Source organism: Thrips palmi, unplaced genomic scaffold (assembly GCF_012932325.1).
Source record: "Thrips palmi isolate BJ-2018 unplaced genomic scaffold, TpBJ-2018v1 HiC_scaffold_6, whole genome shotgun sequence".
Lineage (NCBI taxonomy): Eukaryota > Metazoa > Arthropoda > Insecta > Thysanoptera > Thripidae > Thrips > Thrips palmi.
In genome coordinates, this window is record NW_023144633.1 from 2,792,871 (window position 1) to 2,818,774 (window position 25,904).

Sequence of the window (25,904 nt, forward strand, 5' to 3'; positions counted from 1 at the left end):
AGAGGTTGCGGCGTTGGGCGGCGCCAGAGGTGACGAGACGTGGCTTGTTTCCACTGGAGATTATCACGCCGGGCCGCGGCCTCGACCCCGCCAGAGGCCTCGTGGCTGGAGCGGCTGGGGCGCCTGGAGGGTCCGGCTGTTTGATCAGGCAAGGGTTGGCGATGTGAAGAATGGCCGAGGAGCGCACTGCCGGCAAAGGCGTGGAAAACGCCGAGGGAACACAGCGCGTGTACTCCGTGAAATACGGCGGAGCACGCGACAGTGTGCCCCCTCGGGCAACCACGACCCGCATCAGCCCGCTGCCACCTCTTATCCTTTCATTACGGGGCAGGTTATGAAAAACTGAGAGGAGCGCGCCTTGGCCTGCCTCGGCTCACCTCCCCCACCCTCCACTTTTGGGGCTTGAGCCAGGGATTTCCCGCAGGGGCCCCGGCGCCGTGCCCCTGGCGCGTTGTGCCGCGCGCGCCCAGGCGTCGTCCGTTCATAAACCGCCTTGTCAAAATTTCGGTCGCATGCGCGTCGTTTGGGGCGGACCAGTTGCTCGAGATGAAGTCCCGCAAGATGGATCCACGCAACCCCGGGGGAGGACGTGGCGACGGCCGCGCCGCTGGATCGGCCCGGCCGTCTTCCTTGTATGTTTACGTGCTCAATTTCGAGGTGGATGGCCTTTTTTACCCGCAAGAAACCCACGGGTTGGTTTCTTTCCCGAAAAAGTGTTTTTTTTTTTTGTGAAAATGGGCAGGCTTTGGGACGTCTATTTTATGTCACTGTCACCCGCTGCCACCATTGCGCTTCGTGCGGCCTCCAGAGGAACGAGGCCATCGGACTTTGCGGTGTGGTGGTGGACGTGGACCGCGCCAAAGGCAGGCAGGCCAGAGGCGGCCGGGCCGTGGGGTTGCGGCTGTTCGATGCGTAATGGCGATGGAGGCCAGTATAATTGGCAGGTACAGCACGACCCAGTGCCCTGGGCTCGGCCCCGCCCCGCGCGCTGACGACGGCGGTCTTCATGACCTCACGTGAGGCGGCATGAAAAATTGGCGGCCGTGCTGGCCCACCGGCCCACCGCACAGCGCAGCCATTGACGTGCGTATTTGATGACTCTGCCAGCCGGCCAATATAAATGATGCGCCCGTGACGCCGATTCAAAGCGAGCCCACTGGAAAAAAAGGAAAGGCCCCGAATAAAGTAGAGGGAAGGGTCAGCGCGCTGGAGCGGGAGTGGGGGGCCGCCCACCAGAGGCAGCGGCAAGGTAGAGAAAACAGGTGCTTCGTTTCAGGTACCGTGGAAAGTGTAGCCTTGGTCGCTGCAAAGGCTTCAGCAAAGGGGACTGATTTTTTTTTTTTAAAGTTAAAACACAGCAAAACTCCAGACGATCAAAAACCAGGTCCAACCAAAGGTAGTCACATAAATCCATCCTAAATGTCAAATTAAATATGTGGAAACCAAAATTTCGGTAAGTGGGTCTAATTTTTTTTGAGGTGGATGAAAAAAAGGACGTTGGCAGGACACCGGTGGGGTGGGTCACTGGCAGCGGGCAGGGACTCTGGAAAGGGGGGAGGGGGAAAAGGGATGGGTGAGGCAATGGATGGGGGACACTCGGCGGGGAGAGATTCAGGACTTACGTGTGCCGGGGTCAGCCATAAAGTGCGGACATTTAATGAAACCTGGTCCCTTACCTGGCTGGGCCTTCTTGGCACAAGAGGCATTCCCTCTCTCTCTCTCTGTGTGGGTGTGTGTGTGTGTGAGTGATGCGTCGTGCGACTGTGACTGGGTCACGTTCACATTATCGGCCACCGTGTGACGCCCAGATTTCGGCATTTAAAGCGTTTTCATTTGGGTAAATGCCGTTCTGGCCCGGAGCTGTGCGTCTGCGCGGCTTGTCATGTAAAGGCGGACCCTTTGATGTTGGCACGGTGGCGAGCCGTCCTGCATCGCACCGCAGGGTCCGAAAAGGGCACTGCTAAACAAATTATCACGTTTATTGCGGTGGGGAACCCCAATTTTCCCCCAGGCGGATGGGTACATCGAAACGACGCAGCCCCTTTCGCTGCTATGGGTACACATTGTGTCCCCCGCCTTTAAATCACCAATTTCGGGCCCCATTTCGACGGGGGCAGGGCTCGTTCAACTCGGACGGTCAGTGCGAAGCGCGTGCGGTGGGGTTTCCCTTGTGTACCCGCCGGGTAAACCCCCGTGTACCCGCCTAACTCGGCCAATTTCCCTCCGATTTCAACGGGACAGGTGTCGTTTAACTCGGACGGTCAGTTCGGTGCGAGTGCGGTGGGTACACTTGGGGTACCCACCATGTTTTACCCACCGTGTACCCCCCTTTTGGGCCGCAGACCCAGTTGCGACCCTCGTTGAAAGGTCTCATCAAGAAAGTTCAATGCGACCCTAAAAAATTTTCTTGGGGCACCCCCCTTTTTCCAAAATATCGATTTCAAAACCCGTATATTGGAAAAAAGGGGGGGCGTCCAAAAAATTTTTTTATGGTCGCATTGAACTTGTCTTGATAACCCTTTCCCAAAAGAGTGGTCGCAACCGGGGCTGCGGCCCGAAATGGGGGGTACACGGTGGGTACACATGGTGGGTACACAATGTGTACCCCCGCACTCGCACCGCACGATCGTCCGAGTTGAACGACACCGTCCCGTTGAAATCGGCCCGAAATTGGCCGAGTTAGCTGGGACCGGTGGGTAACGGGGGTACACAATGTAACCCCCGCACCGCGCTTCGCACGAGTCCGAGTTGAACGAGACCTGTCCCGTCGAAATCGGGCCAAAAATTGGCTGAGTTAGGTGGGTACACAAGGGTTTCCCCAAAGCAGCAAAAGGGGGGCGCGTCTTTTTAGTACCATCCGCCTGGCCGGAAACTTGAGGTGTACCCCCCGCACGAACTTTATTCACGCTTCAAGTTGTGAAGAAATATGCGTGTTTAATGCTTGAGATAGTGACCTCTGATTCGTGCATTTTGTGAGAGCGGAATGTGTTTACGATTTTAAAGAGAGACACCCGGTTGTTCGACGTGGCGGAGACTGGCCGCGCCACACCACTCTCAAAGTTTCCCTCCGGTTGCGCTTCCTTGCCGTGGCACAACCCCCGATGCGCCGCTCAAACTTGTGCCGGGCCTAAGTACCGTGTGGAGGTGCGAGGCTGCAGTGGGGTGGCAGCATGGCGGGCGGCCAGCCAAGGGAGGTGGCGATGAATCTCCGGGCGGCCACTCGGGGTACTCAGCGTTACTTCGCTGTGCTGTGTCCACCGTCCGGCCCGACACTTTCGAAATAAAATCCAGTTACAATCAGAACAAGTTGTATTCGAAATTATTTTTTTTAAGTGTGTTATTAGGGACGAGTTTTGTGAAGTGTACCTGTTTCACAGAGTCGACCGACCTAGTGCCTTGCCTTCCCCGGGGGCCAATTCGTAAAATTGTTGTTGTTGTTGTGCAGACGCTGAGCTGGCTGCTGGACGACGGCTCGGTGGCGGCGGACGTCCCGCGGCTGCGTCGCATGCTGCACAACGGGTCGCTGCACCTGCCCGCCTTCGCGGCGGACGAGTACCGCGCCGACGTCCACGCCACCTCGTACCGCTGCCGCGCCTCCTCCAGCGCGGGCACCATCTTGTCGCGGCGCGTGCGGCTGCGGGCAGGTAAGGCATCGCTCAGTGGATTTGCCTGGAGAACGGTGGGGGCGGTCGAAATCCCAGACGCGTTTTGAGCACCAGCGTCGCTAAATAGGGCTCAAACTGATCGTGTGACCCCACCAATGGATTGCTCTCCGAACGAGGAATCCATTGGTGGGGTCACACGTTAGGTTCGAGTCCTGTTCGGCGGCTCTGGAGCTCACAACGCGTTTTGAGTTGGCCGCCTGCGGCAGTCTTCTCCACTTGCCACAAGCCTCGGCGTAAACCGGCCTCGATATACGGATTCCGTTTCTCCTTTCTGTCTCGGCCTTTCTTCCTTGCCCGCTGTGTCTTCGCAGGCCGATACGGAGAGACGCCGAGCAGGGCTCCGTTCGCTTCTTCCTTTTTTCGACGCAAATATGCGCAGGCGGCCTAATATCTGAATATTTAAATGCAGGGGAAAACGCGGGGAGCTGCAAGTCCCTTATTGGCGGAGGGGGCGTTCTTATCCGGCAAGGGGTCTCAGCCTGAGAGAGATCGGCCTTCGGCGCGCGCGTGCCGAGCGGGTTGCCTATGCTGGACTCCGCGGGCGCTCACTGACGCGCGACAGGCGAGTGATGCCGAAAATTGATCGGTGCGAGCGGGGTGTGAAACCAGTGCCACGCTGTAAAACGAACGTTGCGAACGTGGATATTTATGGGCGATTCCCGGACTGCGAAACGTCCTGTCGAGGGCCGCGCCCTGCCCGGGGGAGGGGGGAGGGGGGCGTGCCATTCATAAGGCGAGAGGGTCGGTCGCTGCACCGCGAAACGGACCTGTCTCACATTTCTCTTCATTATCAGCGGGGAAGGAAAGGGGGGGGAGTGAATGTGGGTCGCGCCTCTGTTTGGGGCGTCGGACGGGGGCGGTGGCAAAGTGAATGGTACCAGTGTGTGTGTGTGTGTGGATGTGAGTGTGTGTGTCGCTGGAAAGCAGATACTCGTGTCAATTAGTGTTCGTTTTGCAACCGTGCAGAGGAAATGGCCGGGAACAGGACGAAAAAAAAACCACGCACTTTTTATGCAGAATTTTGAATATTTTAGGGGAGACTTCGTGGCACCCCTGGTCTTTATGCAAAAAAAAGCAGCGGCATTCGTGTTTAAAACAAATCCATTAAAAAACACAATGATACACGACACAGCAGCCGACGGTCTCTGCCTTCCTTTTCGGCGGGGTGGACTCCTGCCCCTTTGTTGCGTCCCACTTATCGACTGGGGTGTCCTCAGGACGGCGCAAGGACAAGCAGACGACATCATTTCTCGTGAAAACCATGAGCGCGCCGAATCCACTCCTTCGCCCCTCATGCATAATTCACATTTTTCTCCCCCGCTCGGCCTCTCGCATGCGAAAGCGTCCGCGCCAAGATTCGTCCTGCGCCGAATAATCGGGCGGCGGGTGTTTGCTGTTTAACTGTCGGAGCGAAGCACGATGAGGAGTGGACAGCCAGCGCTGCAGTGTTCTTTGCAAACTTTGGCGATCAGCGGAGTGCCGGGCCGCGAGGCCAAGCGCGAGCGACATCGTGTTTATGCCAAACACTCCGGCGATAATGGGAAGGGAAGCGCCGAGGCCCGCCCCGACTCGACCGACTGTCTTGAGATCTACAGACGCCCGAAAGGATTACTTGTTATTTCAGCAAAATAAACTTTTCTCAGTCAGATTTTAATCACGTTTTGACCACTTTTGCGAAGCCACTGGTCCCAAACTTCCTGAGGTCAAAGCCTTTTCCAGAAAAAGAAGGGTCTTAAGAATGGGGGAAGGCCTGTGACCTCAGCTAAATTAGACACACTGGCTGCCCGAAGTCAGCAAATCCGACTTATTTCGGAGATTCAATCACTTTTTGGTCATTTTTTGAAACGTATATACACGAGACATATGCACACACGCTGCCGCTGTCGAGTGCAGTCGTTGGACCGGTCTTAGGCGGCCCGCCGGAGCTTCCCCACGGGTCATGGACACGGGAAAGTCGAAGTGAGCACCCGGCAGCCCCCATGGCCTCCGTGACCTCGCCGCCTCCCATCGACACAATCGGGCTTAAGCCGCGCCAGAAGCCAACCGCTGCTTGCTGCGCCAGGCCACGCCGGGCGGGCTGGCTGGCAGCCTGGATGGCTTCTCACGGTGCTCAATCCTAAACCGACTCCAATTTGCATGCCTTGAGTCGTGTGAATGCGCGCCAGGGTTGAGACGGTCTGGCGGCTAAGCTTGCTAGCCACACGCGCCCCGTGCTTCGGCAAGCCGAGCTGCGTCTCTCCGCTTTATTGGGTCCACCGTAAAGCCCCGAAAACAAAAAAGGGGTGAGTCTGTCGATGCGATGATCCTATTCTTCCTCGGAAGAAGAGCACAGCTTCGTGCGAGTCAGCACAGGGTTTAAAAATGTCCTCTGGGCTCTGGGAATGTGTTTGAAAAACTGGCTGAATTTGTACAAGAAAACTCACCGGCACGAAATTTTTGCCGTGCTGGGACTCGGGGACTCGGGGCCTGTAGTAGCCTCCTCGCAAAGCCATAAGGTGAAAAGGCCTCCAATTTTCCCCCTTTCCGCTGGAGGACGGACGTCATCTTTATTCATCCGAAAGTAATTGTTTGAAATAGGTGTACATAACAAGCAGCCGCCGGGAGACCACATTAATTCAGTCGGGCAATCCTATTAAGTCATCTATGCCGCTCACCCCGCCGTGGCCCGGCGTGGCCCGCCGTGGCCCGGCCCGCTGCTCGCCAAAGGGAGGGCTCAGCAGGGCGCAGCATTGTCACTGCCACCTCGCTTGTTTTCCGGAATAAACTCCTCCGCCGGAAATAGCTTTCGCAACAAGGATTTGCGCACTCTCTGGAAAATAGGTCCGAGACCAACGGGGACATTTGAGTTGATTTTTCATACTGATTATTGACTGATGGCTTACACGAACCGTCCGACAAAATTTTTGAGTGTCATCAAAGACAAATGTTTTGACAGAGCTGAGTTAATTGGCGCTGTGATTTCGCACTGCTCCTCATTGTCGCCCCAGCAATCCCAAACAATTCCGATCCGGAGGAAGTTACCACGTTGCCACACTATGTGCTCTCGTTTCGACAAGTAAACATCCACACCGGGCCTTGCTTGTGTACCTGCGAAAACGAAATACAGCCAAATAGAATCGTTTCCTGTGACGAGCCCCCGGATCGTGACTCTCGACCCATTTGCATGACATTTTACAACGGAAAGGACCAGCACTGAGTTTGAGTGGATGAGCAGACAGTTTTAATTAAAAGTAAACAAAGCGACATTTTTCTCCCAAGGTACACAGACAGGGCGATCGCAGCGCATCAATCGCCCGACTCCAATCTCGCTGAACCAAACAATGTTTGTGACGCGACCCTAAACGAATTCCCCGTTGACATTAAGAATTGCGGTTCGGGCAAGACACTCGCGAAAATAAATAATTAAATGACGAGCTTCTAAGATGATGAAATTCAATTGGACTAGTTAAATTAAAAAGCAAAAATTCCCTTTTAACATGAGCTTTGCTTTGAGGTTTCCAACCATATTTAGGCTCTGACACTCATACGCAGTTTTTTTTAAAAATAACGGCTAGCTGAAAAAAAAATGAAAAGTAATTTTTCACTTGTTTGTGCCGCCTTTCGTTGGGAGTTTCACGGTTTCTTTCCAACTTCTGAATAGCCCCCTAATGACGGTTTCATTTCCTCGGGTCGATTCCCTCACATTTCCAAACTTTCTTCCGCGAGTACAATGCTGGCGAGTGGCATCGTGGTTCCTCTCTTCTCGTATTCGCATATTTCTGTCGGCGGCGCAGCGTAATGTCGCCTTTGTGTCGGCTTGACCCGCGCACACGCCAGACAGGCCAAACAGTTTCCAAGATGGCGGCCCTTTGTGCGGACTTCAAAGTGGTGCAAGTGGGATTCGCTCTTCGCCCGCCGTCACGGCCGTCACGTGACGGACTTTCACGGAGAACAATGCCGTCCATCTCGGCATCTCAAAGCCGCCAAAAGTTCCGCATTAGAATGACTTGGCGGCCGAGGAGGCCATGCCGGCCGGGAGAAGGACGCCCGTCTCAGACGGCTGCCGTTGAAAGTAGCCCACCAGGGCGGTTCTGTGTCAGACGTCTTCATTCGGTCCATTTCATCCGGTCAGTAGGGTGTTAAAATAGCTGCCTTTAAATTAAGATACCTTTCAGTACGAATGTTCAATTCTCGCTGCTCGCGAGTTTTTCCTACATGTTCTTTGGTACACCTCGCTCTAACCCTCCTCTTTCACACAACACAACACACACACACACACACACACACACACACACACACACACACACACACACACACACTCGCGTCCCACTGCTCTCGGCCCCGTTCCGCTTACACGGGCATACGACAGGTAAAGTACGCGACTGCCGCGCCGTTGTCGAGGTCGTCTCGCTCGGTGTGTAATAAAGGCGGTGTATCTACGCCATTTTTCTTATCATTTTCTGCAGCAGAAATCTGGCTGCAGAGGGAGAAAGGGGGGGGGGGGGAGTACGGTACGCCGGTGGCTGTGGCGCTGCCGTGGCGCGCCGTGGCGCCGGGGGAGGGGGGGTGTTTTGATGTAACCAGAGCCGGGTTGCCTGCCTGGTCGTAACCCTTACTCCTTTTTCGTCCTCGTTTCTCTTATTTGCCTCTCCCACGGGGCACTATTAGCAGCGCAGTGCGCATTTTGCTCCGTTCACAGGAAACAGAAAGACCCCCCGCACACACTTTTTTTTCGGTGTTTTGCATCTTTGCTACCCGCACGGTCCGCTACTCGGACGGTGTTTGTGTGAAGGACCTGGCAGGAAAATAGAATTCCTCGAGACACGCATACATATTTCATGTAATAATTAGTCTCAGCCCTGCCTTATGGCAAGAGGTCACGAAGTCCCCCCCCCCCCCTTTCCCCTTCCCCTCCCGCCCCGGAAACGGGCCACGGCCTACGCGGAGGGCAGGCCTGTGTTCATGCCTGGTACTGCTCTCACCAAGGACCCACTCGCCTTCCGTAACGGCCATACTCTCTAAATTGCAGTGGCTTCCAGAGTCTTGATCCTGTCGAGCTCCGAAAGGCAAAAGCACCTCCTGAGTGCGTGCACGAGCGCGAATTGTTACCGACCATCTGTAAACATAACCTCGTTTTTTGAAAGTTTTTTTTTTCAGCCGTTGTTTTTTTTCTTCAGAGCCTTTCTTTCGTGACCTAGGCCACACCACTCGGCCCATCCCTCACTGTCCGCGCCGCTGCAGCAACCGGCTAATACATTATTTCTGTTTGCCGGCTGCGCCGATATCTGCTCCACTGTCAATAGAACAATGCCTTGGTCCACCTTTGCCTGTCACTCTCTTTCCGTTTCCGGCGACTCTGCACACCCTCTCTGTCCTCCAGGGCCCTGCACGGCCAAAAATTCACTGTCTTTTATGACAGGACGACGAAAACGGTGTCAGCTTGAATTTCGACAGTGTGGGTGTCGTTGCATTCGGGAGGCCTAGCCTATCTGCGTTCCACGGCGCGCCATTACACTGCTTTATATTTCGCAGCGTGTCGGCAGTGCCGGGGGTGCCCCTGGAATGCCACACGCGCGTGTTGCGCGCGCCAACATCTGTCTCGGTGAAACGCTTTCCGCGTTCTTGTGTCATGCCGAAATTAAGACGCATTCAGCGGCGATGCACTGGAGGAGAGGTTTGTTGTTGTCGTAATGCTGTTTCAAGGGGTCGCCCGGAAAACAGCAACGTTTTGACTGAATACTCGAAAACTGGAAGGGAACTGCCAGTTTCTTGTTTCCCTTTTCAAAAAATAATTATCTGTTTATCGGGACCCTTGCATCAACTTGAACATCTTCCAGGTTGAGATTTGTTTCCCCAGCTCACCTTGTCATCTGACCAACCTGACCTCATTACGGTGGTGTTTCAAAAGCGTCGCTCCTCCCAAAACCACGTGGCTTCCGACAAGCTCCACCATTTTCGCGTGTATGAGCGCTTGTGTGGCGGCCGGGGACGGCCGAGGAGCGGTGCGGGTCCTCGCTCGAGACCCCCATTCCGCGAGGCAAGGGAACTTGAGCAGATGGCCTGTTTGGGGCGGTGTAGGCCTTAAAACGGGAAAACAAGGGAAGGAGGGGTGGGGGAGTATGACGCCGCCCTGATAACGCCAGCCAACTCCTCCCGCGCGAATAAAAACCCCTCAACGCGACTGTCAAAACTTGCCGGCGGCTGCCTCCGCCCTGCCTCGCCCCCTCCGACGGCGCCTGCGCCTGGCGGGCCTGCCGGGCCTGGAATTCATTTATAACCAAACTGCTGTTGTTGTTGCCGGGGCGTTCTGGAGAGGTGTCGCCCGCCGGCAGGAGAGTCTCTCGCGAAAGTTTGAAAAGGGGGCTTCTTTTTCGGAAACGGCACCAGCCACTTGACTGCAGTGGAGTGGCTGGTCCGCGTGAGGCGGAAGCAACTGCACTGGCTGACTGGAGTGAACAGTGGTTTGAAGGTCGGTGTTGAAGCGTCTTGTACTGTGATCATTTTCCCCATCAGTTCCTTTCACTCCTCGCGGGATTTCGTTGGCCTGCCGGGCGAGGCTCCTGGAGACGCTTTTTGCCGCTCCTCGTCAATCTTCTCTTCGATAAGGCTGGCCCCTAACGTGCACCTGTCGGAACTTTGAGGCCCCCTAATGGGAAAGACGCATAGGCACGGGGCACGGGGTCGCCGGGTAGGGGCCCTACCGTCGGGCTGGCCGAGGCCCGGCCCAAGGAGGGGGCGGCCAGGGGCGGCTTTGCCACGCTCTGCAGCAACAGCCCCCGCCTAAGCCGGGGTATTATTTGGGAACACGGCCCAGCGCAGGCCAGGTTCTGTTTCTTTTGACATGTTCTAATTCCCGCATCAATCCCCCACCCCCACCACCGCGAGCTTTAATAACACGCGCTTGATCCCTTTAGCGCCGTCTGTTTGGGCGGTGCAGTGCGCCGGGGGAGGGGGCGGGGCAGGTGAAAAGTTAGCCCGGGTGAAAGGGGAGAGTTGCGTCGGGATTAGAACACAGCGCGAAAATTTGCAGGTCCTAATTACTTTGTATGCGATGCGTGTAATCCACTGCCGACACGGGGAGTTTTGGTGCAGATAACTGGGCGGGCTCGGCCGGGGAGGGTCGTGGAGGGAATCGGTGAGGGAGGGAGGCGATGCGGTTCGCGGAATGGTTCACCTCCATTCGGTGACCAGACTGCTGGTCAGTGAGGGTCACATTTCGCGCTGGGTTGCCTACCTCGCAGGGCGGGAAGCGGCGGGGGAACGCTGACAAAGCAGAAGGCAGCAGATTATCTAAAATAAGAGGTGCCCGCCAACCCAGACACGAAACTAATTAAGGGCTTCGTGTGTGTGTTGGCGGGGGCGAGAGCGGGAGAGTACCCAGCGGACGGAGTGCGAGTTTGACGAGATAAAAATACACGCGCGCTCGTGTGTGTGTGGACATGTGTGCGTGTGTGTTTTGGCGAGTGTGTGTGTGAACGGACGGACTCACGCGACGTAACAGGTGCTCTTGGCAAATGATGTTGTCCGCCATGACATGGCGTTGCTGCGTCTCCCATTTCATACGAAGACGGGGTTTCCACCTGTAAACAGGAGAGAGGGGAAGAAAATTCCTGCGCCGCGAAAAGAAAGCCTGTTAGTGTATGCACAACAGGCCGCAGGAAAGCTTCTTTATTTTTCAGAATTTTTAATTTTTTTTTAAACTAATAAACGAAAGATAACAGGGGGAAATTACTTAGAATTTTGATGTACATACAAATGAATTTCAGTTGAATTTTTGATAAATTTTACGCAAAAACGTCTGAATTTTGGAAAGTACTTCGACAAACTTTACTAAATTTCAGTAAATAGCAAATTTTTGATGCATTTTGGTGTGCAAATGTCACCGTCGGGTACCATTCGGTTTAGAAAAAAAAACACAGAGGCAGGCTGGCCACTGCACGTGCGTACATGTGCCGTCTCTGCCCCGGCGGCTTACAGCGTGCTTACAGCGAGCTCACAGTGGGCGGAGCGGCGGGAGCACACTGTTGCGGCCAAGAAGGCAAGACGGCCGGACAGCCGAGGATAAATGGAGCGCGTCCTGCGGCCATGCGGCCATCTGGACTCGACGGACGCCCATTGTCGGCCGATATGGAACCGTGGAACGCGCCTCGCGGTCGGAACACGCATCGCGGATTAATCCCTCCCGCGTTCGTCCGAAAAGGCTCGGCGAAGGCCCTTCGGCGTGCCCAATCCGAAGCCGAGAGCGGCGCGTGCTCGCGCCTTATTGGCTGCTTTGTTGCTTTTGTGCTGTCTGCCTCTACTTCACTTGCCTTTAATTTATGTGGTGCCAGGTGGGAGGCGGGATATAAATTACCCGGCCGCGCGCCGACGCGCCTGTCTCTATGTGTGTCCGTGTGTGTGTGTGTGTGTCCGTGTGTGTGTGTGTGTGTGTGTGTGTGTGTGTGTGTGTGTGTGTGTGTGTGTGTGTGTGTGAGTGCGTCTGTCAGGCCGCCCCGCCGACACCTTCCCCACGGCGTGACGACCACACTCACACGCCCCCCGTTTGAATGCGCCCCGCCGCCCCGCCTTTGTCGTGAATGAGGGACTGCTTGGCGCGCCGGAACGCCGCCGGAACGCCACTGGAACGCCCAGAGCAGACGACACGCCCAAAAGACAACAAATATTGAATTTGAAAATTTAGGGAGGGAAAGTGGCGGGTCCCTTTTGCCTGCCGCATATTTTGCCGCCCGACGTGATTTCGCTGCCTTGAACGATGGAAAAGTTGGCCTTAGCTGAAGCTATAATGCAAGTCGCGTTTTTTTTCTCCTTCTCTTTCCACATTAGCATTCTCTCTGTAGTGCATATTTTTATTTTGACCTTTTAAGGCACAAGGGCTTTTTTTCCCCCTCCTCGCTGTATGTGCTCTGCGCGCCCCGTGGCATAAATCGGAAGCTATCATCGTCTCATCTTATAGGCGCCACGCCTTGCGCCCGCCCCACCCCACCCCGCCCCGCCCCGCCGCGGTCCGCAGCAACAGGTCGCTGCGTAAATAACGGATCGGCGGCTAAGTTCGGTGACACAGGTCGTCGGCCGAGCCGTAGCGGGGCGGGGCCCGGACCGTGCCCGCGGGAGCGCAGCGGCGCCGGCACGGTGGTCGCTGGTCCTCGTGTCGAACAGCGGCGTGCAAGTGTCGCATCACCCCAGCCGAAAATCCCGGTTACGGTTCCGAGTACGGTTACGACCGGGATAGGATTCCGACCGGGATACGATTCCGGCCGGAATACGATTACGACCGTAATTTCGGACATTTCCGGTTACGACTACGATCGTAACCAGGAAGGGTTTACGACCGTAACTGACCATTCCGGTCGGAGTACAAAGTGTCACAAGACATCAAGTTTGTCTTCTGTGGTGCTCCGTCAAGCAGGGATCCGCTATATATATGCATGACCACAGGGTAAACTTTGCGAGCTACGCCCAATTTTGACTTCAGAAATTTATTTTAAGTTACCGTTCACAAGTTATGGAGTGTTTCTGAAAATTCGCTGGAGACTTAAACGCATGGGACATGCTTCTTCGAGTCCGGCCTCGGACCCGGATCTGGTCCGATCGTAACCGGAATGGGTCCGGTCGTAACCGGAACGAGTCCGATCGTAACCGGAACGAGTCCGGTCGTAACCGGAACGAGTCCGATCGTAACCGGGACGTGACCGACCGTAACCGTAAATTAGGTCCGGTTTCCGATCGCAACCGGAAAATTTGGGGCGATTTACGATCGTAAGCGGAGAATTTTTCCGGAACCGTAACCGGGATTTTCGGCTGGGACGCGCCCAGCTAATGACGATGCCGCCAGGCAGTCGCTGTGACAGTCGCCGCCGGTGAGCTCTGCAGGGTCGCATAACGGACACCACGAAGTGTGAGGAGGAAGTGCGTCTGCAACGCACGCACCCCCCAAAAATGACTTCTTGGATCAAGAAAAAATGAACTTGAGTTAAAGAGCGGGTTACGAAATTAAGTTCAAAAAGTTAAGTTAAATTAAGAAATTTTTTTTCAAGAATTTTTTTTATCTAAACATTTTTTTTTTTGTATGCAAAAAATTTCCTTGTGTTAAGACTTTTCTTTTCTTGTAAAACCAGAAAAATTAAAAATCAAGACACCATTTTTCTGGGTACGGTGCCGAAAACGGTAAACAGGTGGTGAAGAAGGCCGTGCTAATAAGGGCAATGGAGTGGCGGCCATCGGGCGAACAGAAGGTGTTGTACGCCCCGCAGCCGCCCCAGCCCTTATCCCCACCACGCACTCACAGAGCTTGGCGCTAAATGAAGCGGACGTAAACTGATTTGAGACACTGCTGCGTCCGTCGGGCGTCCTCTCTCTCTCGCCGCTTCCCCAAAGCGCACCGAGCCGCCGCCCCGCTTTGGAGATTGCCGTGTTTCTGGCACGCGCGTTTTTGACTTTTTTCAGTTGCCTTTTTTTTAGGACGATAATGTGTTCCTGTTGGTAGCCCCCGAAGCCCAATTGGTGAAAAAGCCAGAGGCCTTTGTCCGCGGCGCGGCTGAAGTTGCCGCCAGGGTATCCTTTTGTTTCGGCCGCGGATAGATGGCGCTCGGTGCGGCCGTGGTCGTCATCGCCCTGATTGCCCCCCTCCCCCCCCCCTCCCCCGATCGCAGCCCTTTTCCCTTTATTCACTCGAATGGGGCCCCTCCGGACGTTTTGACAGGACATTGTGCGGCCCCGCGGGGCCCCGCGGGGGGGCGGAGCGACGCTGGCGTCCGGGGGGCGCCCCGGAGGGCACCCCGAAGGGGGCCCCAGCGGCATCCGCGGCCCCCCTTTCTAGCAGTCCACCATCGCACAGTGGGCCAGGAGACCGGTGGAGGCGGCCAAAACTCCAGACGCGTTTTGAGCTCCAGAGTCGTTAAGCAGGACTCCAACCGGACGTGTGACCCCACCAATGGATTCCTCGTGAGGAGTGCAATCCATTAGTGGGGTCACACGCTCGGCTCGAGTACTGTTCAGCGACTCTGGAGCTCAAAACGCGTCTAGAGTTTTGTCCGCCTCCACCGGTCTTCCGGCCCACTGTGCGTCCCGGCGCGTCCTGGATTAGGAGGGGCTTGTTAGCCCCCTCGGCTACGCCGGCTCCTTCGACTCCCTCGGCCCGTCTGGGCAGACAGGCTGCAGGGCCGGCCAATCGGCGGGGAAAGGGCGGCGGTCACCCGGAGGCCGGATGCAAATAGAGGCGGATTTGAACCCGGGACCGAAGTTGCCGAGGGAAAGTTGGTCCGGGTAAGTGGCACTTCGGTCAGCCTGTCTGGCGGGACCGCTTCCGGAACCCGGCCACGCTTTAGGGTGGGTGGGGCCGCTTTGGAAACGGGTGCCTTTTAGGACGAAAACTCTGTCGTGCAAGTCAGTGTTCTCAAAAAGAGACAAATTTTATGTTGCGAAAAATTGCGAAATTACCTCTATAAACGACAAATAGAACAAAAATATTCCATTAGAACTGCCGCGCATTCAGCCAATCAATACCTTCACAGTGCGTGCATGCTGGTGAGGTAATGGACAGTCAACTGTGTGTGTGTGTGTGTGTGTGTGTGTGTGTGTGTGTGTGTGTGTGTGTGACGGAAGCAATCGCATCTCGGCATTTGATTAGGGCGAATTTGGCTGGCGCTCACTAGCGTGCCTGAATGTTGGCTGGCTGGCCGGCTGGCTGGCTGGCGACGAGCCACGTGTCGTTTTATCTCCTTGTCGCGCCTCCATTCCTACACGCGCCCTTTCTGTGTTTTTGCGCCGCTTTTTTCCCCCGCCCTCCCCATTGATCATGTGATTGTGCGTCCTGTCCGTTGGATATCGCTCTGCGGCCTAAAAGCCGCGCCGGGAGAATACAACTGCCGCCGAAAAAAGGCACATGGGACAGAGTACGAAAAAAAGGGAGACAAATGAAGAGAGGAAGGAAGAGAGAAGAGCGGGAGGGAAGAAGGATAGTTGTGCTAGTGAGGCGGGGCGATATCTCACACAGTGCCCTGTATTCCGTTTTGACGTCACCGCCGGCGTCACCGGGGGTCCTTTTTCCTCATCGGAAGCCGGAGGTCGCGCACTCTTTGCTTGTTTTGCCGCCCTCCGTGCGCACGCCGCCGCTCTTCCTCGTGCTTTTCTTCGCAAGCGAGGAACTCGCTTTAGACAAGCCGGCACCGCTCATGAAGTTCGCGACCCTACGGGCGGATCTCCTGTTGCCTGAACAGAATGAGGTTTTGTTTGGGAGGTCACGAGGGTAAATATGGGCCCAGTCGTCGCCGGCCAAGGAGCTTAACTTGATCGATCTGTATATCTTTCCGCAAGGTGAGTTTGGCAGTTCAGTCGTACGTTACACTTGTGTGCTCTAGATAGAAACGTCCCGAAACATCCTAAGCGAGAAAAAAAAGCACTAAAAATGAAATTGATTTTCTGTAACCGTGTAAAACATGGTGCTGAACCGACTATCTGACCGTGATGACCGAAAAGATTTGTAAGGGGCGATGCGTGGCCCTGAAAATCGCTGTTAAACCGCGTGTGCCTCTTTCTCGCTCATCAAAAGTATTGGCTGGCGACGACTCCACCCTTGGCAGCGCGCCGTGGTGGAGCACAAAAAAATAGATTTGCTCAGCGAGGCGTGCGTTGGAACAGAAAAAGGGGCGCATTGCTTTTTCCCCCTCTTCTTTCTTCTTTCACTTTTCTGTTTCCTCCCTTTTATTTGTTCTTTCCGGGCCAATTGATAGTTGGCGCGGCCAGTCTGTCATTGTACAGGCGGGAGGCTCGTCAACTCAGTTACTGACTTCCGATTTGGAGCGTCGCGATGGCCCGCCGGACCTAGCCGGGCACTGCCAAGAACGATGCCTCAACTCACCAAAATTGCTTTCCGACCCTCCAAAAATAAAATCAGCAAGCGATCGAACTCGCATTTCTTCATGTGAAGCACAGTCGGTTCCCTGTTGTGTTTACACTCCTCGCATCATCACTCTAATCCGTGAGGCTCGCGGCCGAGAAGGCGGAATACTGAAAACCGTTTTTTCTTTCGGAAAAATGGACTCCTTGGTTCCGCCCCCTTCTTCAGGAAGTGAATCACTCTCGGCATCAGTGCCCCTTCGACTTCTGAAGGGAACGGGGATGCGCGTGTGTATCTAGCGGGGCTATTTTCGTCGGACCATGGGCTGAGTGTGTGTGTGTGTGCGCGCGATTCCGGCCCGCCCGAGGCTCGAGATAGCCTGGCGTACGGCAGTGTACGGTTTGGGTTGGCAGTCGTGGCATTGTTTCGCTGTTCCGCAGTGCAGCCAACGCACGCTTTGATGTGCTGCCCAGTGCTGTGCTGCCTGCCTCCCCCCCCCCCCCCCCCCCCCCGAGAAGGAGGTTCCCCTCGGCCTTGCCCCACCAGGGGGCCGCCTGTCCCACCGAACGGCGTCTCAGAGTTCTGGTCCAAGGTGGAGGGAGAGCCGGTGGCAAGACTGAATTCGGCCAGACTAGTTCTTCAGTCGATCCTATCGAGGCTGTTGACCAATGGCGGGTGCAGACATGCGCTAGCCAGCGGCTACCCCCACTCCCGCTGCCGGGAGCGGAAGCAAAGTCCCCGTAAAAAAACAAGGCTCGTTTTGAACGGATCCAATTTTTGCCGCCGCCGTCCCGTAACTCCAGGCCGGCGAAACGGCCCGCTAATTGCAACCTTATTGGCAATATCGCGGTGTGGGGTCGGCCTGGTCGGCCCGGCGGAGTCAATATCTCGTAGGCGGAGAGATTTACGACCCCACCCCGAAAATAATTTAATTTACAAACTACAATCTGGAAGTCTTGCACATCGCCGTAGCAGATTTCACGCTATTAGATCTCAAAGCAATGTGATACGCAAGTATCAGAGACTTTGGTTGACTGTACGCGGACTTGAGGCGGCTGAGTTACGGCCAACCTTTCGCACTGCTCCCCTCGGCCCGCCGCGGCCCGCCGTCCCCGTATCGTCTGCCGCGTCTTATTTGCATGATTATTCATCCGCTGGTTTAGCAAGCACTTTGGAAGGGCTGCGCGGGAGGAGATTGTGCAGGGGAGGTGATAACCAGCCCGCCAGACCGGCGGCGCGAAGGCGCGGCAGACAGTGACGCGGAAGGAAGGGCCGCGGAGCTCATTTTGGCGCGAAAGCCAGACAAGAGGAGGGGGAAGGATTGCCAAATCTTTTGGACCATCCGTGTGACACGATCCTCCTGCGCAAGACTTTGCTGCTCACAATAAAAGGAGCAGTCGCTCCAGAAGGACCTACAACTCTTCGGTAATCGTTACCAATGCGTCACTAAGTGCCATTCGACATAACCTTAGAAATTGATTTGACCGGACGTCTTTTTGACGGTGTGTTCGTTTTCAGCGTGCCGGTGCCAGGATACAACTCGACTATTTTAGTTGGGACCTGCTTGCCCGCTTCCTCCTTTCGCAAAAGATAATTAGGCGAGCACATTACCTGGTCCATGCACTGAGGGGGGGTTGCCCATCCCCTCACGGAGTGTGAGGACAAGAAGGGGGAGAGACAGAGATAGAGAGAGAGAGAGAGAGAGAGAGAGAGAGAGAGAGAGAGGAGAGAGAGAGAGAGAGACCGGGGGGGATGGAACGTGATGAGTCGCCGCAGCCAGCGCGTTGATTGTTTGAGGAACAACTAAACTCGAAACACACCGGCGTATCAAGTTCACTAAATTAAGCCGCTTCCGCCTTGCTCGCTTGTTTACTCGGCAACGAGTGCAGCTAGGGGGCTCTCGCGGATGCAGGCGCGTCCCTCTGTGTGTGTGTGTGTGTGTGTGTGTGTGTGTGTGTGTGTGTGTGTGTTGGTGCGAGGAGCGTTTTGTGCCAAACAGTTTTTTTTTCTCTCTCTCCCCTTTCTTATCGTCACTGGCCCTTTGTGGAGGCCCACCGTAAAAGGAAACACCCCGCTGATTTGAAACCTCTTCCTTTTTCTTGTTACGGCCAGAAAGCCCCATTTGCTTCTCCGTTCCGCTCTCCGCGCGCTGTCTCTCAATTATTGCAGTCAAAAGTTGGGGGAGTAGTTCTCGACGACAGCGCAGTGTTTGCACGCCGGCACACACCGCCAGAAGAAAATGGAGGAGAATAAACCGTCGAAGGGCCGGGTAAGACAGTGTCCTCCGTACACTTTAAGAAAGCACCTCGCTGTCGTGATCGATTTTGCGATTTTGATCGTTTTTTGTCTTGAAACTGTCTTCCTAGCCCCCTAGCCCGTGGAAACCGCGTCGCCGCTCGTCACACAGGTATTCGTGACACGTGTGCCCTTTTTTTAAAAGCCGAACGGGGCCGCGATCCTGTTGGCAGTCCCGTCAGGTCCCGCAAATTGTGTTTCAACGGCATTTGACGGGGGACGTGCTCAGACCAGGTGAGGGGGAAGTCTTCCGAAAAAAAAAACAGTAGACGGAAATCAGTGGGAACGCGGTGGTGACAGGGGACTTGCTTTGATGAGCCAGCAATTATTGCCTTGAGTAGACTGTAGCACTGCGTGAACAACCTCCTCGCTTGCTTCTCCACTCTGCTCCGCCACCACTCTCAGCAAGACGAGACCGCATGATGTAATCGCATTCCTCTTCTGTGGCCTTTTTCATTTCCAGAGTAAATGATCCTCCCTGTCCTCGTCGCGTGGCGAAAGGACTTCGCTCGGGTCTATATCTTCCTTGCGGCGTTGTCGTTAACCACCGCTATCGACTTGGCCACTTTCTTCACACACACGCCCACACACACCCACGCACACACACACACACACACAGAGGCACTGCGAGGACATCTGGCTCGGTGCTGATGCCGTACACTCCCGCTATCACGAGACAAAGGTAAAGAATCGCCAGCCATTTTCATTACTTCCTGGCAATTTAGCAGGGCCTCCCCCTCCGCGAAAATCCCTTTCGCTGCAAGCGTATGAACTGGACACCCCCCTTCTCTCTCTTTTTTCCATCCCCATCTTTTGCCGACGCGGCCCCCATTCCGTCTTTCAGCCCCGTTTCCACACACGCTGCGTTATTTCGGAGCGTTAAATTAGTCCCCGTCTCCACCTTTTCCTTGGTAGTTCGGGGCAGCGGCTCTAGTTGGATACCCTTTTCGCGGGTCGAACCGTTTAAAGAATGTGTAGCTCGAACCAAAGATAATTCATACAAATGACACTGAAAAGTAACTTCACCACATAAGCGATCACGTGACTTCTGTGCTCCCCCGTTTTTTTCTTGTTTTTTTTTTTTCAGGGCTGTGGTACGTAACGCTTCGGATGTGACGGCCGCCTCGAATTGGCATGTTGTTTGCTTTCTATTTTTCCCCGCTGTCCCGCGGAATTGTTTCGAAATTGGATGGCGGCATGTCCGGAGCCTGGGGGCGGTCTGGGGGCGGTCTGGAGGCGGTCAAGTTGGATGCGGTGCGGCGGGGCCTTGGGAGAAAATTGACTCGTCGCAGATCATCTTTCGGCCGGAAGAGTACAGTGTGCTTGCTTTCGAAATGAGAGGCCCGGAGTAGGGGCCAGGCGGCGCAGCAACTGGGTGGGCTCTCCACGAGAAAAGTTTTACACTCGAAGACATGGTCGAGAAAAATCGAGTTAATCAAACACAAATATACTCTGGGACTCTTGTGTTGACTTAACTGTTCCGAAGATTGATATTTTTGAATTGTAAAAGTGTCTCGGGCGGTGGGTGGTGGGTCCGCCCTCGTCCTCGTAGACTGATGTTTTTGTTTGCCCTGCTTCGCGGCGGGAAACTCTGGGGGAAGTCAATTAACTGCTCCTCTCATGTGCCGGCGACAAGCACGTGGATGTGGCTGTGGACATGCTTTTTGTGGGACAGGGGGTTGGGGAAGTGGGCCGACCGACCGCGGTCCGTGTTACGGTGTCGATGATTGAGTTATAAGTTGGGCTGTCCGACAACCAGCCACTACACGGACCATCGCCTAGCGGCGAGGGCTGACCCTCGCCCCTATCCTTTGGCCTCACGCTACACTTTGCCAAAAAGAAACAAGCCTGGATTTTCACGCCGATATCGTTGCTACTGCCTCAAAGTGTTTCACAGCGGGGACTGTTCGTATTGCATGGAGGCTCTGGTCCTGTACTATGACCCCCCTTCTTGGCCCCCGCCCCCACCTCCCAGGCATTTGAGACCAGATCGTGACCAAACGCACCCTGGAAATGAGTGATCATCTGACTCAACAACGTATCTTCATAGGGAATCCCATTGTAGATACGCTGTTATGTACGAAGGCCACACAAATGTCACGTGGTCTGGCCCTCCTTCACCTTGATAAGCTGGGCGGACCTCATTCGCTGCCCTCCGCTTTTTCATCCCTGCCTGTACTCGCCCGAACAGAGCGCTCTCATCCCTTCTCGCCTCGGAGAAAATGTTTTACTCTGTGTGTGTGTGTGTGTGTGGGTGTGCGCATGTGTAGGTGTATGGAGGAGGGAGAGCGAGTTTCTGTACGACAGAATCTCCTTTGAGGAAGTACGTCTGCTGAGGAAAATCTCCATCAGCAACCTGACTCGAAAGCGTTTGCTCTCCTCTTTGTGCAAATAAAGCACTGCGATGTTTGTATGTGTTTCTCTTTTATTTTGCGCAAGAAAGGAACCATTTTTTTTTCGGCGAGTACCGCCTGGAGCGTGCGGCGTTCTGTTTCGCACGGCCACAACTTGACGCCTCAGCCGCGAGACAACACAACTACAGCGTCCCAAGTTGTCCTCCAACAGAGCCCCTCGCCCGCCTCCACGGGTATCACACCCAAATGTATCTCATCATCAAACTGGATCCAACAGGGTCTTCAGCCTCTGTTTCCAGGCAGCCGCCCTGCGGGGGGGTCCTGTGCGGCCGGGGCCCTGCCGGGGTCCAGCCAGTTTGGGACGCCAAGTTTGTTGGAGCGACTCGGGCGGCTCGGCTCGGCCGGCCCACCGTGAATTGATCGTGGCTTTGTGCCTCCCTCGGCTCGGCGACCGGCGCGCCGTGGCGTCCGACAAAAACGTATGCGGCTCGCTCGATAAACGCTCCGCCAATTACGTGTTGAGTTGTGCAGCGGCGTAATCATGGCCACCTGGGCGGGCAGCGGCCCGCTCCCCTCCCTGAATTATGGGCCGCGTTTACCTGCGCGCCCGGGAAATGCTTTGCGGTTTACAACCCCTGCAATGTCTCGAAAGAAAAGCAATTTTATTGCTTTAACATTATCTTTCAGGGGCAAAGGTTTAATACACACGCTTCCTGGTTTATGTCTCATTGACTAGCTTAAATTGCATTTCACATTTGAATACTTAATTCAAAAGCAGCCGCATTGATCTCTTTTCCGTGCTACACATTGAAAACCAAAAAAAAGCTGATTTTGAAGAGGCTGTTATCGCACTGTTCCAAACCGCGAGGACGGTAAAAAATGTTTTTATTAGGGAATGCGCGTAAGACAGCCGTTTCCTCATCGTCCCGGCCAACGCCTCGACATCGTCGCTGTCCTTCTTCCTCTCCACTTTTTCTCCATTTTTTTGCTCTCTCTCTTTTTTGCGCCTTCCATCCGCTTTACTTCCTCGTCATCGTCTCCATGCAAGGCGCTGGGCGGGCTGGCTGGCTGCGCGATAGAAACGCTTTAATTCGTTGTCTGTTTGTGAAAATGGAGACCGTCGCCGCGCTGCGCCGCGCTGCCAGGCTGTGTCGTCGGAGCCGGTCTCGAGTGGGACAGTGCTTTGATAAAGCGTCCCGCGCCCCGGCCTCAAGGGGCCGAGCTTTTTAGAGATTAATTTCAATTTGCTGCTCTTTTAGGCCCCCGGGGGCCTTGACGTGCAGGGCTCAGGACTCGGCGGGAGCAGTGAAAGAGAGTCCCTTGAATGTGCGATTCTAGCCGTTTAAAGGCGTTGCCGGGTGAAGCCGAGAGCAGGAGCCGTGAACTGAGGGAAGTCAACCTAGCAGCCTTAAATTCTTCTTCTTCTTCTTCTTCTTCTTCTTCTTCTTCTTATTATTATTATTATTATTATTATTATTATTATTATTATTATTATTATTATTATTATTATTATTATTATTATTATTATTATTATTATTATTATTATTATTGTTATACCGAGAGGGAGGCGTGTCATGATGGGACAACGAGGTTACAAATCGCTGAGTGCATTGCGGCGCTGATAGGATGGCCGCGGTGGAGATGGGTTCGATTCGCAGATCCTCTTCGCGGTCCGTCCCTCACGGGGCGGGGCGGTCCGCTGCCGGGGGAGATGCCCACGCCCATCTTCGTCGGGCCCACTTTCAGATGCCGCTTACTCGCTATACCGATATGAATGTGAATGTGAGGGGCGGGCGGCGCTGCCGGCGATGTGTGCAAATGCGTGGGAATTCCCCTGCGGAATGGCGGCGCGCTATCGCCCCCTATCGCCGGAATCGTCAAAATACCTTTCCATTGGCGCTCTCCCCTCGGAATCGCCCCACCTAACCCAGCTCGCCCACCTCGCCCAGCTCACCCACCTCGCCCAGCTCGCCCACCTCGCGCAAACGCCTGTGAAGCCGGGGATAGGCAACCCGCTCGGCTCGCGCGCTGAGCGGGCCTGTCTACCCTCACGGCTGTCACGCGCCGTTGTTCCTCGAAGCCTTTTTGCCGGATGTGTGTGGCACGGTTTCCCGAAAAGGTAGTGCCAACCACCGTTGGAACTAACTAGTTTTGTAGTGTCGGTCAACCGAATATCCCGAGAACTGTACAGAGCAAAAACATTTCGGTGATTCGTTTGGTGAAGGTTTTTGTCTTGGTCCCTTGGTCGCGCCCTCAGCGCTAGTTAACGGGGTGGTAATGCAGCACGGTGATACGCGGCACAGGGATCATGTCGGGGAGGTGTGCGGCAAGCAAACAAAAGTGGTGTCCACACAGAAAAAAAAAGCGACAAGATTCCTCTTCTTTTGTTTTGTGCAACAAGTTCCCCTGGTGCTTCCCCCTCCCCGCGTTGTACGACAGGTCCACAGTGCCTTTCGCTCCAACCCCATCCTGCCCCCGTTTCGCTCCGCAATTTTAGTATACGGCCCTGCTTGCATGGGTCGTGTGTCGTTACGGAAATGCACTATACCGGACCGTAAAAAAATATGTAAACTGGACAAAAAAAATGAAAATACGAAAAAAAAAATCTTGTATCTGTCTCCGGTTGCAATGAAATAAATGTACTTTTTTCTGCAGAATTTCTAATATTGACGTTGCGCTTTTTTCGTGTCTATTTTTTTTGTCGGATGTAAGACGCGGCCTCGGTGGGGTGCCAACCGGATGGGGGAAGGGGGGGGGGATTCGAAACACGATCTCGGCGACGACATGCCCGTCGATCGCTTTGCGGGTAGGAAATGAAATGCCGCGTTGATTTGCCTGCGCGACGCGATTGGCCGCCGAGAGGTCAGATTGCTCGTCGAGACGCCTCGCGATTGGTCGGAAGGAAAAGGGGGTGGGGGAGGGGGCATGTAGCGGTGTGAAGGCCGACCAGGCCTATCTGGCATCGCGCGTCGCGGCGCCCTCCCCGGGGCTCCTTTTTCGCGGCTAATTTTCCGAGCGAGCGAGTCGGAGTGCTGTAGTGTCGAGAGGGGTAAGGGGGCCGCGAGGGGGGGGGGGGGGGGGGGGGGGGGGACAGCAAGTGCTTCGTGGGCCCCGAGACACTCGTGCCCGCGAATCCCATCAGAGTTGAAAAGATTGGTTCGCGCGCCGCGCCTCAGGCAAACTGTGCGGGGAGGCGACCAAGTTGGCCTCCGTGCCGGGGGCCGGGGGCCGGGGGCCGGCGCGAGGACCTGCAGCAGAGCAGGTGGCAACGCCGCCGAGCCGCGCGCGGCCACACGCGGCGACACGGCCCTGCCCATCCAGACGCATTGGAAGTGATTCTTCCAAGTCAGAGGATCCCCGATCCAGGGCCCGGAGATGCCTGATAAGAATATTGGCTATTCCCTTCTCGCGTCCGCTTGCCGCTTGGGCGCTTGCCCCGTGGCCTTCCACCCGGCGGGGACCCGGGGACAGCCGCACGTCCGGGATACTCGGCCCAGCCCCCCCCCCCCCCTGGCCCCCAACCCTTCCCCTTTCCAATCCACCATGCCTCGCGTTCCCAACTCGAATTTCCACACTCTCGTGTTTTCCACCTTTAAGTTTTCCACTTTTCCACCACGTGTTTCTTAGTTTCGTAGATCTTACCCGAACGTTTTCGCCACCCTCCGCGCCATTTTCACGCCACCCCTCGTGCTCCCCCCCCCCATCCTCTTTGGACGGCATTGTGGGATCAAGCGAGAAGTCAAACATTTGTCGCCATTGTTGTCGCTATCCAATATACGGCCAGCCGGGTTGCCTGCCTTGCCTGCCTTGCCTACCTCGTTGAATGGAAAGAAGGTCTGCACAGGGCGTGGCAGGGCCGAGGCCGAGGGGGGTCGTCGCTAAATTGCTTTGTGCGCGTCGGGACCGTCGGGACGTCCGTCTGGAAGGAGAGCTGCTGTTTGTCTCGGCCTAATTGTGATTGTTGACGCTTTGTCAGAACCGTGGCAGCGTGGCTGGCCTGGGGCTGCTGGCCCTGTGGCCCACGCGGCCAGCGGTTGTGTCTCTCTAGCCTCGTACGAGGAGCGGGGTGTTGTCCTCGTGCGGAGAGGGAGAGGGGAGGCATTCAGGGGGTGTCAAAACTCCAACAAATTGGGGAGCAGCAGAACACTTGTAGGACGCGGGCAACTTTGGACCCCGATTCAAGTGGCAGCCACAAAGTTGGCGCAAATTAATGACTGTTGGGGAACACCCATACTGGCACCACGCCGCGCGAGGTTGGACAAGGAACCCGCCCCCGGGCCTGTGTCTCGTTCGAGCTCTCGTTCGAGCTCTCGTTCGAGGTCTAGTTGGTGCTCTCGTTCGAGGTCTAGTTGGTGCTCTCGTTCGAGGTCTAGTTCGTGCCCTTGTTCAAGGTTTTGTTCGAGGTCTTGTTCGAGGTCTCGTTCGAGGTCTCTTGCTGAATGTCTTGTTCGAGCTCTCGTTCGAGGTCTCTTGCTGAATGTCTTGTTCGAGCTCTCGCCCGAGTTCTAGCGGCACAGTGTGGCGGCCGTGTGTTTACGGTGAGTGGAGAAAACTGGCGTGACCCTCGCCGCGATGAATCTTTAACGCAGGACCCCAAATAAGTGGTGCGAAGCGGCAGCGAAGGGTCGCAAGAGGTAGCGTTCTCGGGCGAGGCCGCCAGGGTGGGGAGGCGCAATATTAGTTTGGAGTATGTTCGATGGTCGGCCCGCCTGTTGGCCTCCTTGTTCTCGAGTCTGAGACACACGCCTGCACTTTACGAGCCCTAATGAATTAATT

General features: G+C 55.3%; 1 protein-coding gene across 1 annotated transcript in view; it reads left to right on the top strand.

The window, feature by feature from the left end:
• LOC117651972 (Down syndrome cell adhesion molecule-like protein Dscam2) overlaps positions 1-25,904 on the top strand; it is a 57,581-nt gene that overhangs the window by 16,558 nt on the left and 15,119 nt on the right. Inside the window, exon 3 of the mRNA XM_034396599.1 lies at positions 3,446-3,644. Within this exon, the coding sequence (XP_034252490.1) occupies positions 3,446-3,644 (199 nt within the window). The remainder of the gene's footprint in view (positions 1-3,445; positions 3,645-25,904) is intronic.